Source organism: Heptranchias perlo, chromosome 2 (assembly GCF_035084215.1).
Source record: "Heptranchias perlo isolate sHepPer1 chromosome 2, sHepPer1.hap1, whole genome shotgun sequence".
In the NCBI taxonomy this organism is placed as follows: Eukaryota; Metazoa; Chordata; class Chondrichthyes; order Hexanchiformes; family Hexanchidae; genus Heptranchias; species Heptranchias perlo.
In genome coordinates, this window is record NC_090326.1 from 124,703,790 (window position 1) to 124,717,566 (window position 13,777).

At 48.2% G+C, this 13,777-nt stretch overlaps 1 protein-coding gene across 1 annotated transcript in view; it reads right to left on the reverse strand.

Annotated features, from left to right (window-relative positions):
* The window catches only part of cubn (cubilin (intrinsic factor-cobalamin receptor)), a 347,393-nt gene that overhangs the window by 225,341 nt on the left and 108,275 nt on the right, over positions 1 to 13,777 (reverse strand). Inside the window, exons 20-23 of the mRNA XM_068007070.1 lie at positions 11,231 to 11,391; positions 9,334 to 9,515; positions 3,551 to 3,707; positions 1,215 to 1,390 (exon numbers count right to left, since the gene is read on the reverse strand). Of these exons, the coding sequence (XP_067863171.1) occupies positions 1,215 to 1,390; positions 3,551 to 3,707; positions 9,334 to 9,515; positions 11,231 to 11,391 (676 nt within the window). The remainder of the gene's footprint in view (positions 1 to 1,214; positions 1,391 to 3,550; positions 3,708 to 9,333; positions 9,516 to 11,230; positions 11,392 to 13,777) is intronic.

A 13,777-nucleotide genomic window follows, 5' to 3' on the forward strand; every position in this document is an offset into this window, starting at 1 on the left:
GTGAGGGGTGATGTGACAGAGTAGTGCTGGCAGTGCAGAAGGAGATGTGGGGTGGGGACAGTGATGTGGCAGATGGAGTGTAGGGGAATGAGTAAGTGTTCTCACTGTGGCTGACCTACTGCAGTCATTGCAGCGCCTCCTGCACTGTATGCAGGTGGGCGATATGTTGGTGGTGCAGGTGACCTCCTCTGCCACCTTGAGCCAGGCCTTCTTGGTGGCAGAGGCAGGCCGCTTCCTCCGGCCCGCCGGGGGGAAGATCTCTATCATTCCCCTCCTCCTCACCCCATCCAATGATACCTGGAGTGAGGCATCATTAAACCTGGGAACAGCCTTCCCCCCGGACTGCTCCACGCTGTAATTTTTCCTATTTCTTGCAGCATCAGTCAATGGAGGACTGCCCCTTTAAATAGAGCTCCTCCAGCTGAGACCTTATTGCGTATGCGCAGTCCGCCCGACGCGCAGCTCAGCAGCGGGGAACCCGGAAGACCAGGTAAGTGGATCCAATTAGCCTGCGATCGCTCGCGGGGCAGACTGATTTCACCGGGCACGTTACCCACGCGCCCAATCAACCCCCTGCCGCGAACCCGCCGCCATGGTAATATCGGGCCCATTGACCCACTTACTTGAAACGATTCATGCCCTTGCTAAAATAGCAGAGACAGCAATTTCAGACAAATGCAATAGACATTTGTTTGCTAGTATCGCTCAGAGATGTTAATGCTAGGGAGTGGGACTTACCCAGTGCCAGGCTTTGCACACCCACCCACTGTCAAGTATCCTCTACTCTACCTCATCAACGTCCCAACTTCAAAGTGAAGTTCCTACTGTACCAGTGTCATATTTCTACTTCCCTGTCCTTGTGGCCTGTCTACAGATAGCTGGAGAATGTATGACTAAGTAGTTCAGTGACACATCAACAAAGATATCATACCATCTCCATGAGGTGGATGAATGATTCAGAGACTTATGATCCTAGAGTAATGTTCAGTTTATGCTATGATTTGATGAAGCTTAATGGCAGTTATTAGGGGTCAAAAAGCTAAGTTATATCAAGGTTTTCTTCAACAAAATTATCCTTTAGGAAACAAAATACAACAAAATAGAATAAAAAGATTAATGGCCTTCCTCGTCTATACCCTGAGATCTGACAATATTTTTATTGTTTCTGTAACTTCACTTCTAGCTATGGAGCTATCTGTGAATCTAACACTTACCTTTAGCCAAACTAAGTGAAAGTTCAGACTGAAGGCAGTGAAGGTGTAGTTGATTGTATTCCTGGCTTTAACCTGTATAGTCCAGTTACAGTCTTGTTTAGGGGGATAAGGCTGTGGAAAGTCTGTACTTTCCAAGATCCCATGGCTACGATTTGCAATGATCACTCCCTGGCAAACTGCAAATGAAGCAACATGTTAGCTCTTTGAAAATTTTGAAAGTTAAGCACACAACTTGTCAGGAAAATCCAGTACACATATTAACACTGCAAGAACAAACAATGCCATGCTAAAAGGGCTACTGAGATAACAAAGCTTTCACAAATGCTGATACAGTCAAGTTTTAATAAGATTTCTTCCATTTGACATCAATTTGTCTCATGCCCTCAGATGGATTAAGGTTTGTGTCAATCATTCTTCCATTAGGAGATGTAACGAGGTGTTGTTAATATGATGAGTAGAACTGAATATTTAAATGATTTTCTATCCAAATTCCAATGCTTTGTACAGTTGACAGTCTCGTTTTATTTTAAGCAGTGGATTTCTAAACTGGAGAGTGCTCCAAAATCAAAACAGAAAACAGGTCCCTCCTGTGAACTGCTGATCATTCTAGAAGTCATCAAACTAAATGCCAAGTAAAAGCTGTGTATTTCTGGAAATCATCAATTAATTTGAAATCATTATTTTAAATTATTGATTGTAATTGGTACAGTTACTATCCAATGTATCAATGTATAAAATAATAACTAACAGACACCTGACATATGTTGTATTCAGAAATTCATTCAAAGAGATGTTTAAAATATATTTTAAGTTGCAACAGAATAACAATGATAGGAAGTCAGATAAAATTCTGCCTCAGGTTCAAAGGCCTAAAAATTCGATCACTCCACGTCCCATTTTGCAGGTGTAAAATAGGTGCCTAAGGGTCCAATATGGCATGCGGCGCTCATTCCACACTGCAAGTGCGCGGCCCGCCACATTGGATCAGGCTCCTCTGTAGTCGTCCAGAGCGTTTATTGGAACTATTAAAAAGCCTCCTTAAAATATTTCAATAAGGGTCTTATGCTTGTTATAGGATCCTTTTGTGAAACTGGGCTGCTCCAATGGCCGACTCGCCATGTGATAAACTCGCTCAGCAACTCGTGGCACTAACGGGCAGGAAGGACCCTTCAGGGCTCATCCACAATATACAGGTTAGTTGCTGGTTTGTCCTTTTAGGCTGTTGGTTACCTTCTAGGTATTTTTTGCCTATTTTCTGTTCTCTACAACTGAGTTTTGACTTCTGCTGAGAAGTTTTTGCTGGTGCTGGACTCCTTTTGTCTGCCTTCAAAACAGTTTGATTGCAGTCATAGGTGGTCTGGTAGATCTGCATTAGGGACTGGAGGATGAGGGGGAGCAGCCAAGAAGTAGGAGCAGTTGGGAGAAGAGAGAGGAGGAGGCCACTGCGCAGGAGGCCATACCCGCAGTGGGTCTTCAGAGAGCACTTCTCCTACTTGAACTTCACTGAGGAGCAATATGTCACACGCCTTAGCTTCAACCAAGGAGGCTGTCACCGAGCTACGTCACCTGCTGCAACTACAACTCGAGCCTCGAACCAGGGTATGAATAGCATTGTTTAGAAAAGACTCTGCAGTCCATCAGGCTAGCCCTGAAAACTAATACCCTGTCAATCACCCTCTCCCTGAAATATCCATCCAATTATCCCTTAAATTTTTTGCACGTATCTGTCTCTACTATCTCCCAGGGCAGGTTATTCCACATGTGCACCACCCTCTGAGTAAAGTAGTTAAATCTAAAATTATATATTTTTTAAAAATTCGTTCATGGGATGTGGGCATCGCTGGCAAGGCCAGCGTTTATTGCCCATCCCTAATTGCCCTTGAGAAGTTGGTGGTGAGCCGCCTTCTTGAACAGCTGCAGTCTGTGTGGTGAAGGTTCTCCCACAGTGCTGTTAGGAAGGGAGTTCCAGGATTTTGACCCAGCGACGATGAAGGAACGGCGATATATTTCCAAGTCGGGATGGTTAACATCTCTTCTTCTTCTCCTCTTCTAGATATGCCAAAAGAAGCACCAATGGATCCAGCCCTACCGGCACTTCAGAGCAAGCCCCCATCCTTCACTCTCCCTCGCTTTCACAAACATCAGCCCAGAGACATCCATCCTGAGGAACGTTTGATAATGAGCTAAAGAGGAGCACAGTGAGTGATATGCATAACACAAGTGAGTAGGAACAGCTCGTACTGGAACATGAGAAGGAAAACGTTGCTGACGTACCATAACCAAAAGATGAAACAGGGCCATTTTAGACCAGTTTTGCTGTGGATTGATTTACTTACTATGTGTATACTTAGCAAAAAATCCTCCTGCTGTTACTGAGCTGTCAGTTCGGAGTTTTATGTACATAGTATTTCTGGTAGAGAGGATGGGTGCTGGCATCTGATTGCCACACAACTTGGCCAGGAGCTGAGAACTGATGTCGTTGCCATTATAAACCTAGAAGAGAAACATAAGGTGATATGATCAATGTACTTGATTTACATTTCCTTTAATACCAATCTTAGACACAGCAAAGATCAGCACTCGTACCAGTAGGTCACATAAGATTTCACCTCTAGTTTTCCAGAGTGGATTATGCCATCACGCATTATCTGACTTTATGTTGTAAGCTCATATTTTGTCTCCCAATGTAATGTAAATGTATTGCATAATGTGTGCCACAGAGTGTTCAGATCTTTAAATATCTGAATTATCTATCTCCTGAGTGATATGGAGAATCATATATCTTCAGGAACATTGGACACAATAGGTTTCTTTTATTCGTTCATGGGATGTGGGCATCGCTAGCAAGGCCAGCATTTATTGCCCATCCCTAATTGCCCTTGAGAAGGTGGTGGTGAGCCACCTTCTTGAACCACTGCAGTGTGGTGAAGATTCTCCTGTTTATGATAAAGTAACAGCGATATATTTCATGTCAGGATGGTGTGTGACTTGGAGGGGCACGTGCAAATGGTGCTGCCCAGGTGGATTAGTCACCATGGTGCCCACAATAAATCTTCTTTGAAGTGATGAAAAACCCTGTAGAAATTTCATTGCAGCTTTTCCCAGTGTGTATTGATTGATATGAGCTAACAAATATGCAGCAACGTCTGCATTGCATGAAGATGATTCACAGCATTAAAGACCCAGGAACTATGAGCACACATAGGAGCACATTAACAATTCTGGATTGCCCACTTCTATTATCTATTAAAGTATACTCCTGTAAGTTGTTTCACTGCATGGTGAAGATAAGTAAGCTGGGATTGTCCTCCCAGAAGTGGTTTTCCAATGGGGTATGACATCTGCCTGACCCTCCAACACCGCCAGAATCCCGACCCATTCTTCAGGGTCTGGGTCCTTCTCCCATACATGGTAGGCTTTTATTGAAATCCCCACCACCTAGAGGGAGCCCTCCACTGTCAAGTCTCAGTGGTGCTACAGAGGTAGCCACGCAGTTAAAGTGCCAGTAGCAACCTAAAAATGGAAAGATTTGTTGCATTATAGGTCTTGGCAGAGACCAAGCCCTGCACAAGAAAATAAGTATGGGCTGGAATGGAGGGAGAGGACAACGCTACAAGGCCCTCTTCCTCCATTGGGGGATCCCAAGGTCATTACTGCCACCTTCCCTTTGGCAAGGGTAAATGGGGTGGACGGGTGGGAAATCCATTGGTGTAATATACTCACAATATGTCTCGCTTTCAGTTGCACTGCATAAAAGAAGGCATGCCAGGGTGATCAACAGATAATGTATTCTGATTCGTTGCACCCACCACAATTGCATCAATCATATCTGCATGCCCTAGCACATCTACTCTATCAATGTGGGGAACTGTTTTCATAGTGTGGCACCAAGAAGCCCTAGTAAAACTGAAGTCATTGTGAATCAGAAGAAACTATCCAATAGCTGGAGTCATCCCTGGCACAAAAGAAGATGAGTGTGGTTGTTGGAGCCCACCATCTCAGTCCCAGGATGTCACTGCAGGAGTTCCTCAGGGCAGTGTCCTAGGCTCAGCTATCTTCAGCTGCTTCATTCAATGACATTCCTTCCATCATAAAGTCAGAAGTGGGGCTATTCGCTGATGATTGCACAGTGTTCAGCTCCATTCGGAATTCCTCAGATAATGAAGTAGTCCATGCCCGCATTCAGCAAGACCTGGACTCAGCCTGATAAGCAGCAAGTAACATATGCGCCACACAAGTGCCAGGCAATGACTGTGACTAACAAGAGAGAGCCTAACCACCTTCCCTCGACATTCAATGGCAATACCATTGCCAAGTCCCCCACCATCAACATCCTGGGGGGCCACCATTGACCAGAAACTCAACTGCACCTGCTACATAAATGCCGTGGCTACTAGAACAGGTTAGAGGCTGGGTATTCTGCGGCAAGTGACTCACCTCCTGACGCCCCAAAGTCTCTCCACCACCTACAAGACACAAGTCAGGAGTGTGATGGAATACTCTCCACTTGCCTGGATGGGTGCAACTTCAACAACACTCAAGAAGCTTGACAACATCCAGGACGAAGTAGCTCACTTCATTTGCACGTCATTAATTAATCTAAACACCCACCCTCTCCACCACCAGCGTACCATGCCTACAGTGTGTACTATCTACAGGATACATTGTAGCAACTCACCAAGGCTTCTTCGGCAGAACCTCTCAAACCCGTGACCTCCACCACTTAGAAGGACGAGGGCAGCAGGTGCATGGGAACACCATCACCTCCAAGTCACACACCATCCCTTCATCGTCACTAGATCAAAATCCTGGAACTCCCTACCTAATAGCAATGTGGGAGTACCTTCACTACGTGGCTGCAGTGTTTCAAGAAGAAGACCCACCTCCACCGTATCGGGGCAACAAGGGATGGGCAATAAATGTCGGCTTTGCCAACAACACCTACATCCTGAGAATAAATTTTAAAAATCCAGATCATCAAAGAGCCAGAGGTATCATGCAGCATTGGGCTGGCACAATCAATGACAGTAACAGTCAATTGTGGCCTGAAACTTGATTCCATTATTAGAATGGTGTCGTGGAGTGGTATGGACAGCAGCCCTCCTTCCAACCTCATGCAGCAGCCATCATCTCCACTTCAGAAGCCATTTAACAGGGATCAGGTGGTGAGCTGATCTGTCACTTGCCTGAATAGTTTTGCCTGTACCTTACCTTTCATTTGCCTTCATTTTTACCTGTCAATTATTAATCCTTTGGGGAAGAGTGATAATGGGTTGAGATATCTTGGGCTCGATTTTACCGTCGGGTTTCCTGTGGGTTTCCAGCGGGGGTGCCCCGAAAATCCCGACATCCAGTCACGTGACCGGATCGCGCCACGATCCCGCCCACTTCCGGGTTCCCCGATGACGTGCGGGGGTGCGTGTGTGGCCCCCGCTGGTGGGAATCCCGCAGGCAATTAAAGCCAGCTGGATGCCACTTGAGGTTATTTATTTTGCTTGTTCAGGTCATTAACTGACCTGATTAAGGGACTGTGTGTGATTTTGGGGAAACATGGGACTGTTTCACACACTGGGGGAAACAGTCCTAGTTGAACTGGACGTGTTGCAGCCATCAGCCTGTGGCAGCTGCAAAGGTCCATTTGACAGGTGGGGGGGGGGGTGAGACCCTCACCCATTGCAGGAGGCCACTCTGTCACTTGGGACAAAGTGTGGCCTCCACCACCCTCCTCCGGACGGTCAAAGTCACCAACCTGCACACTTACCCCGGGGTCCGGAGACATGTACCTACCTTGCGCACCCCCTCAGATGTACATCTTGCGGATGGGGGCCGCCGTAGCTGCAGTCATGACCTCCTCGGAGGGCGAACAGCATGACCAGCCTCACCAGCCTCGCCATCCACGCCGTCCACCTCTGACACGTGGAGCTCCACAACAGAGTGCTGTGACACATCCACCTGTACAGCAGGAGGGAGGGCTACCGCAGAGAGAGATGCATCGCAGAGGGCACTACCCTCGCCACAGGGTCCACAGATGGAGGCTCAGCTCCCCGGAACTCTCCGAGCAGCAGTGCACATGGAGGCGCAGATTCACTCGACATGTAGTCGTGGAGATCTGCAGCCTCTTTCATGCCGAGCTGCTTCTGGCTGGCCCCAGCACCATCTGCTTACCTGTCGCTGCCAAAGTCACCACTGCCCTCCACAACTTCTCCTCCGCATCCTTCCAGGGTGCAGCCGGGTACACCGCCGATGTCTCTCAGTCGTCTGCGCGGAAGAGCCCTGCAAATACACCTGCACCTACTCTGCAGTAACACAATGGGTGGCATCAGTGGTGGGTCCTCATAGTGATACCCAGGAGCGGGCATTATTGGACACAACGGACAGGATTCGCGGAGACATGGCAGTGGTGGTGCCAATATAATGTGTGATGTTTGTTGCTCTGAAATCCAATATAGGTAACACCCATGGCAAACCCTCAGACACCCTTGTGCATCCCCTTCATGCTCACGACACGTTTGCCTTACGCTGCCTACTGCACATATGTGATGCATGCCCTGTGGCTGCAGCACAGGGGGTGGCAGGTTGAGTGAGGCTGGCCGTGAGGGAGATGCACGAGAGGGTGAGTATGGGATAGAGCCATGAGATTGTATGAGGATTGGGTTGCGTGTTAGTGGCGGGGTGAGTACTGGCAAGGTGAGTAGGTGCAGGTAAGATGAGGATGGGGTTTCAGTGGGTATGAGGGGTGATGTGACAGAGTAGTGTTGGCGGTGCCGAAGGAGATGTGGGGTGGGGGCAGTGTTGTGGCAGACGAAGTGTAGGGGAAAGACTACGTGTTCTCACTGTGGCTGACCTACTGCGGTCATTGGAGCGCCTCCTGCACTGTATGCAGGTGGGCGATATGTTGATGGCGCAGGTGACCCCCTCTGCCACCTCGAGCCAGGCCTTCTTGGTGGCAGAGGCAGGCCGCTTCCTCCCGCCCGCCGGGTGGAAGATCTCTGTTTCCCCCCCACTCCTCCTCACCCCATCTGATGATACCTGGGGTGAGGCATCATTAAACTGGGAGCAGCCTTCCCCCTGGGCTGCTCCATGCTGTAATTTGTTCCATTGGTTGCAGCATCTGTCAGTGGAGGACTGCCCCTTTAACTAGAGAGCCTCCAGCTGACAGATCGTACTGCGCATGCGGAGCCCGCCCGACGCGCAGACCAGCAGCGCGGACCCCGGAGGAGCAGGTAAGTGATTCCAATTAGTGGATTGCCTGCTACGATCGCGCGGGCAACCCACTAATTTCACCGGGCGCGGAGGCCACGCACCCGAAACCCAACCCGTCGGAAACCCGCAGGCCTGCTAAAATCAGGCCCCTTATGTGCCTTTCGAAAGACCTTCAGTGTTTTTGTCACCCTTTTCTGATACTTCCTTTTAATTGCCGCCATCGCTTTAAATTTAATTTATATGCAATATTCCACTCCCACCACTAGTGTGTTTACTGCCCAGGTCCAAATTTGCTTGTGGAGCTATGCATAATTATGATAATGAGGCGACCTCTGAAAACGGGATGAAAATGGTGCACTTCCATTCGTGTCTGTGCAAACCCTGTTTCTAACCATTCATGTATAAATTGCACCCATAATCAGAAAATCAGATATCCTATTCACTTATGCAACCACTGGGAGGAAATGACCTATTCATTTGTGTTGTGTAATGGAAGCTCTTTTCTTCCCCCATTAACTCTCTGGAATTCTGCAACATGAAAGAATATGCAAAAGTAAGTCACAATTAGATTAGGTAGTTAGCAGAAGCACTACTTTGTGCTACCAAATAAGTCAATTTGAATAGGATTTTGAGATGCAAGAGGCACAGGGAGGCCTGTTACATCTTTGTGGACCATTATGTGATACAATTTGACCCCAAAAATGTTTTGGACAATAATAGAATTACAGTTACATTTCAAAAATTACTGGGTCCCACTAATTTGAAATTCAGAAGGTGGGTTTAACTTTAAATTCTAAAAAACTATCAATGCTTCACATCTTCTGTCTAGCTTAGATTGGGCATTGAAATACCTTAGAATAATAGTTAAAACGTATGATAGCTTTTCAATATCAAACTTAAGTAAGAATATACATACAGCTAGGTAATCATAACTGCATTCAGCGCTGGAATCCAAGTGGAATTGTTCAAATTGCAGCCCGATCACACTGCCTGCACTAGTTTGAATCAGCCAGTAGCATTCTGCGTTGTGTGAATATGGCATTGGATAGTTAGGAGAGGTAAAACTACCTGTTGACGTTGTCAGGGCTGCACCACAACCTGAAGGAAATTGACAGATTTTATTCCATTGAGAAAAACAGTGGTTATTTGGGGGAGTGAAAATGGCTAGCCCGGCTTAGAAGTGCAAGATTGCTGGAAATTCGCCACCTTTATATCAGATTGATAGACAACATTCTGTGGCATGCATACTCGGGCAATCTGTATGGTAAAGGATCCTCCTCGTGGTAATCCTTGGAATCAATGGCAGTAGAGGCGGGTGGCAGGGAAACTGGACGTGTTTCTGGGCCTCACTCCCCACAGTCACTTAAATGCAGCAGGGTGCACAAGGGTCAGGAGACCAAGATCCCTGCGGTGGGGGAGGGAGGGTTATTTACTGCCACCCTGGTAGGGGTGAAGAGGAGCTGATAGATCTCCCTGTTTGGATTCCCAACACAATACCACCCAGACAGTTTGTAAAAGCTGAATTTGGCTCCGTATGAAATTAAAACTTGGATATGAAGCCAATTTTTAATTTACTGCTGAGCTGTAGGAAGGGTTGGTGAATTTAGAGGTTTGGATTTGGTTGAAGGAAGAATGTTCACTCATCAGTGAATAACCACTAAAGTGAAGCTATGTGCTTTAACATGGAGACTTATTCTATACACTTTAGTTTATTTATTCTTGCCCTGAAAATCTGTAGGGGATGCTTCCTGGCATAAGTACTACTATCCAACCACTTGCAGCCTCTGCCACTGACCCTGCAGAAGTTCATGGAGTCAGGGTGGGCAGACATTCCCCTTTAATTGTTAGCATCCCTTTAAATTTCACTCCCAATCCTAAGAGCCAATTTTAACTACCAACAGAGAATGGGTGGGCAGTAGGGTGGAGCACGATCACTGTCCACCAGTTGCTGCCGACGGAAGTCCAGGCCTCATTTACATTCCACTGGCAAAGTGTGGACGGCAAATGGGGCTCCCTGTTGCAGCACACTAGTTCTGGGAGGGCACGAAATCGGCCAGCACCCACGCTGAGCAGGCCGATGGTTAGAGCCAGGGGGTGGGAAGGGGCAGGGAAGGGTGTTAAGAGGGGAGCGGGGTCCTCGGTTGGTGCGGCAGCAGCCTGGATACTTTTTGTGTGCCCAGGAGAAGCACTCCAATAGCTATTTCTTGGGCTGTTTTATGAACGGCCTCCAGCATTCCCTTTAAGGGCTGCAGGTTAAGCCGTTCACCACCTGGTACAAATGGGCGGAGTGTATGAGGCACGCTTTATTCATTTGTACATCGACATTGCAATTGGGATCCTATATATTTGCATTTGGTAATAAGGCTCCCGCCTGCTTCAGGCTGGTGTCTGGGCCGCCCTTAAAAAGGCCCTGGACAAAATGGCAGCGGGTGGGATTGGAGCAGGAATGGGGTAATAAGTGCAGCACTGTGATTTTAGGCTGGGAAGACTGAGTTAAAATCAGCCTCTAGTGTGCTCCCTGCACATGTACAAATCTGGACTTCAGTCTATTTATCAATGATAATGAGCTATTTCAGAAACTTGGGTGCAAATAGCACACATCCATTCATGTCAGCGCACAATCTGTTTCTAACCATTCGCAATATCTATGCTTGACTGTCAGGAGCCTATTTAAGCGTGGCAGCCTGATTCTGTCCTCAGTCATCATTCAAGTTGCAGCTCTCAGGTTTATCCCTTTGCCCAATTTAAGGCAACATCAAGCAGTCTGAAATGAATTAACATTTTGTTATATTTGTTTGAAGTAAGGCTATTACCTGTGGAAGTACCATCCCAATGAGCCATAAATGCATGGTATTGAAAAATATTATCTGATTTAAATTTAATCCATAGCCTATTGCTGTGGGACGTGATAAGCGGTGGGGCTTTTGTGCCACAGTATTGACCAACCACGGGAGATGTTTCATATCCGCCATTTCTGAAATAAACAGTTATTTGAGGTTAAGAAACCTTTGATCACAATGATTACACACAAAAATAAACTAATTTGGAACTTGTAAAATCACAAAGATGAATGCCTTTTTATGTGGTATTGAATGCTCTTCTAACAAATGCACTTGAAAGCCTAATATTCAATATGGTCTTTTATTCTCAGTGTATGCTGGTAAAGAGCTTAAACATTTTAAGTTTTCAACACTGCATTTTCAGGTCAAATATTCCACTCGTAATATATCCTGTATTGTAGCTTCTAGACATTTCAGCCTCGATATTAACCCTCCCCCCCTCATGATGGGTGGGAGAGGGTCAGAGATAAGAGTTAAATACGGGGAACGTGTCCGCAACATGTTGTGCACGCGTGTCCCGGAGTGGAGAGGCGGGTCACTTAATTAACATATTTGAATCAGGGTTCCCACAATGTAATTGGAAGCTGGATTTAAAATTAACTGTTGCTGCACGGGTTTCTCAAAGGTCGGGAAACCCAGCAGTGAAATGAAGGCTGGAGCTGCAGGTTCCATAAGGCAAGTACCCTTTTTAGCACTCCTTGTGGGTGAGGAAGCCTCCCCTAGCCCCCAACACCCCCCAGCCCTCCCAACCTCTCTCTCCCCTCCCGATCACAGCCTCTCGTCCCCCCCTCCCAATTTCCGGACTCTCTCCCCCCTCCCGGTCGCGGCCTCTCTCCCCCCTCCAGGTCGCGGCCTCTCTCCCCCCTCCCGGTCGCGGCCTCTCTCCCCCACTCCCGGTCGCGGCCTCTCTCCCCCCTCCCGGTCGCGGCCTCTCTCCCCCCCTCCCGGTCGCGGCCTCTCTCCCCCCCTCCCGGTCGCGGCCTTTCTCCCCCCCTCCCGGTCGCGGCCTCTCTCCCCCCCCCCCCCCGGTTGCGGCCTCTCTCCCCCCCTCCCGGTCGCGGCCTCTCTCCCCCCCTCCCGGTCGCGGCCTCTCTCCCCCCCTCCCGGTCGCGGCCTCTCTCCCCCCCTCCCGGTCGCAGCCTCTCTCCCCCCCTCCCGGTAGCGGCCTCTCTGCCCCGTCCCGGTCGCGGCCTCTCTGCCCCCACCTGGTCGCGGCCTCTCTGTCCCTCCCTCCCGCTTGCCGGGGACCCTCCCCAAGTTCCCCGGCTGCAGCCTCCTAGTGCTGCTGTTCACTCCCGGCTGCTGGCCAGGATCTCCATTTGGCTGGCTGCCGGGTGGGAAACGGATCTAAAAAATGAGTTCCTGCCTTTAAGTTTGGCAGGACCTCTGCATCCCCGGCCTTGCCAGGTTCTTCGGCTCTTTTGAGCCTCCCTCATAGACTCCCCGCCTTCCCGTAAATATCGGGGCCGTGATATCTGACTTTGAAGATTGGGGATTATATTTGTATAGAGTGGTAATGGCAGTGAGAGTTAGCTTTGGGGAGGGAAGCAGTAGTGCTTGCGAGGAAAGTGATGGCTGTCCTGGGAGTGAAGTAGCACGTGGAAATAGAACAGGATATGAAGGAAATTGCTAGCTACATTTTCCACTGCTACAACATCTAAAAATTGGGCATGATAGTGGCAGGAAATGAAGGGATAGTGGACGAGGAGGCCTACTGCCAGATCCCTGCCCTTGCTAGCGCTGTGATAGATTTTCCTTCCCTATCTGAGATGTCGGTTATAAAATTGTAAACAATTTTACAACACCAAGTTATAGTCCAGCAATTTTATTTTAAATTCACAAGCTTTCGGAGGCTTCCTCCTTCGTCAGGTAAATGTTCAGGAGCTCCTTGAAGCCTACGCATTTATACATCACAGAACAATACATGGTGTTTACAGACTGCCCCTGCAACTGCCCGTTGCCAAGGCAATCACCGTGTTCAGACAGAGAGGTGTCACCTGCAGAACCCCCGAATACACATTCAACAAAAAAACAAACAGGAAAAAAAAACAGAGAGAGGCAGAAACATCCGGAAGGCAGAGAAAGCCAGCAAATGACCCATTATATTAAAAACAGATAACATTTGTTCGCTGGTGGGGTAACGTGTAGCGTGACATGAACCCAAGATCCCGGTTGAGGCCGTCCTCATGGGTGCGGAACTTGGCTATCAATTTCTGCTCGACGATTTTGCGTTGTCGTGTGTCTCGAAGGCCGCCTTGGAGTACGCTTACCCGAAGGTCGGTGGATGAATGTCCATGACTGCTGAAGTGTTCCCCGACTGGGAGGGAACCCTCCTGTTTGGCGATTGTTGCGCGGTGTCCGTTCATCCGTTGTCGCAGCGTCTGCATGGTCTCGCCAATGTACCATGCTCTGGGACATCCTTTCCTGCAACGTATGAGGTAGACAACGTTGGCCGAGTCACAGGAGTATGAACCATGCACCTGGTGGGTGGTGTCCTCTCGTGTGATGGTGGTATCTGTG